Below are 2,114 nucleotides of genomic sequence, written 5' to 3'. Positions count from 1 at the left end.
GCCAATGACCAGAGGAGGAGAAGGCAGAGCAGGAGGTTTTTTTAGGAGAGGATGAAAGCGACCAGCATCGCACGTCACGTTTTACAGTCGCCCTCAAATAGTTTTTATAGAAATAATAAAATAAACATGTCGCTAACGAATTATTATTCGATGATGGGCCACGAGACGGAGGATCTTTACGGCGCGCATTTCATCCAGGGGGGCCTGCAGCCGTCCGCCGGTAGCGGGAAGCCGAACGCCGCAGCTCGGGGAGCAGACGACCCGACCAGTACCAATCTCTCCAATTTCTCCAATTTCTCCAACGGTTTCAGGCAGACCGTTCTGAACGGGTTTTCACCATGGACAAACCCGTCGTCTTCCTCCTCAACTCAAAGCGCACACACACAGCACCAGTCCGCCTCCTCTTCCTCCCTGTCCAGCCTCTTCCACTCCCACCACCCTCACCAGCACCCTCTGAGCCACCCTTACTACAGCACCCCATCGCAGAGCCACAGCCCGCACCTTGCCAACCCAGGAACGGTGCAGGAGAGCCGCTTCGTCCGGTGCTGGGAGGAAACACCCGTCTTAACCCCTCAGTCCTCCCAGCTGGTGGACGGCTTTCCAGGGGACTTGTCCACTCAGGCAGAGCTTTCAAGCTGCAGCCCTCGCAGATATGAGACTATAAAACCGGAGAACTCGCCGCCTTCCGAGAGCGCACCGGAGGATTCACACTATGTAAGCCTGGCGAAGGCTGGTCCTGAGCCGCAGAGGGGCCTGAAGGACTCAGAGGAGGACCCCGACGAGGGCCCGGAGGACGGAGAGGACGGAGCGGGCGCAGAGCGCCACGGAGCGGGCACAGAGCACCGGCCGGCCGAGCCCAGTAAGTAGGGGATCACCAGTGTTTATAAGGGCGAGACTTAAGTGAGTGTGCGCGTGTGCTGTGTGACTTTTATTGCCCTATAAACGTCTTGTAAACTGTAAAATATAAGACTTTGTTGTCCATTAAAACAATTAAGTTAATATGAACGTTATTTGACATTTGACAGCATATAAAATGCATGAGCCCTGTGTATCCACCTTAACAATATGGCATTATGTCTGTGCTGGTCATTATACTGTTCAATGAGGCCTGGGCCTGCAGACGGTCAGGGTGGATGGAGTATAAGCCTAACCCCTCTACATTAAAAACTATTTTAAACACTTTTTGTCATACAAAAGACTACATTTGGATTGTAATGGGGCTATAATAACTGACCAGAGAAGCATCTTAACACTGAACCAGGTCGACAAAATTTATTATAACTTATACGTTTTATTTTGTTTGTTTAATAATTGTGTTCGCCTTTATGTTAAACATGAGGCCTTATGGGTTGTTATCCAGATGTTTCGTTAAGCCTTCCTTCCTTCATGTTCGGTTGAATTGTCTAGTGATGGATGAAGGCCTTGTCCTGATGTGGAAATACAAATGCATTTATTTGGTTTGGCAGAATAACTAATAAACTAATAAACTAATAAAAACACCGTCTCACGGTGACGCCTAAACAACACAAACACAAACTCATACATACATACACACACACACACACACACACACACACACACACACACACACACACACACACACACACACACACACAAAAAGCACCGTCTCAAGGTGAGGCCTAAACCGCCTCTGTAACGTGTGGGTGTGGACGACGGAGCTGCGTCAATGTTTCACATGCCGGGCCTGGATACTGACCCATGTCCACACACACACACACACACACACACACACACACACACACACACACACACACACACACACACACACACACACACACACACACACACAAACTATCGTGTTGTTGAGCGCTTGTTGACTTGTTTGTTTCTGGTTGTTGTCCTGCCTAGCTAATCCTTCGGTCAATTGGATCCACGCAAAGTCGACCCGAAAGAAGCGGTGTCCGTACAGTAAGCACCAGACGCTGGAGCTGGAGAAGGAGTTCCTGTACAACATGTACCTCACGAGGGACCGCCGCGTGGAGGTGGCGGGGGTGTTGAGTCTGACAGAGAGACAGGTGAAAATCTGGTTCCAGAACCGACGCATGAAGATGAAGAAGCTGATGAGCCGGGACAGGCGGGGGCTGAACGACTGA

At 50.2% G+C, this 2,114-nt stretch overlaps 1 protein-coding gene across 1 annotated transcript; it reads left to right on the top strand.

The window, feature by feature from the left end:
* Nucleotides 1–126: 126 nt before the first annotated feature.
* LOC307071634 (homeobox protein Hox-D9b-like) lies at nucleotides 127–2,114 on the top strand (the record flags this gene model as incomplete). Its single annotated transcript, XM_079730680.1, has 2 exons — nucleotides 127–859; nucleotides 1,870–2,114. 2 exons carry the CDS (start codon nucleotides 127–129, stop codon nucleotides 2,112–2,114), a joined length of 978 nt encoding a protein of 325 aa, XP_079586806.1.

Source organism: Pollachius pollachius (assembly GCF_949987615.1).
Source record: "Pollachius pollachius genome assembly, chromosome: 2".
Classification (NCBI taxonomy): Eukaryota; Metazoa; Chordata; class Actinopteri; order Gadiformes; family Gadidae; genus Pollachius; species Pollachius pollachius.
This window is presented reverse-complemented; position numbering and strand designations above follow the sequence as displayed.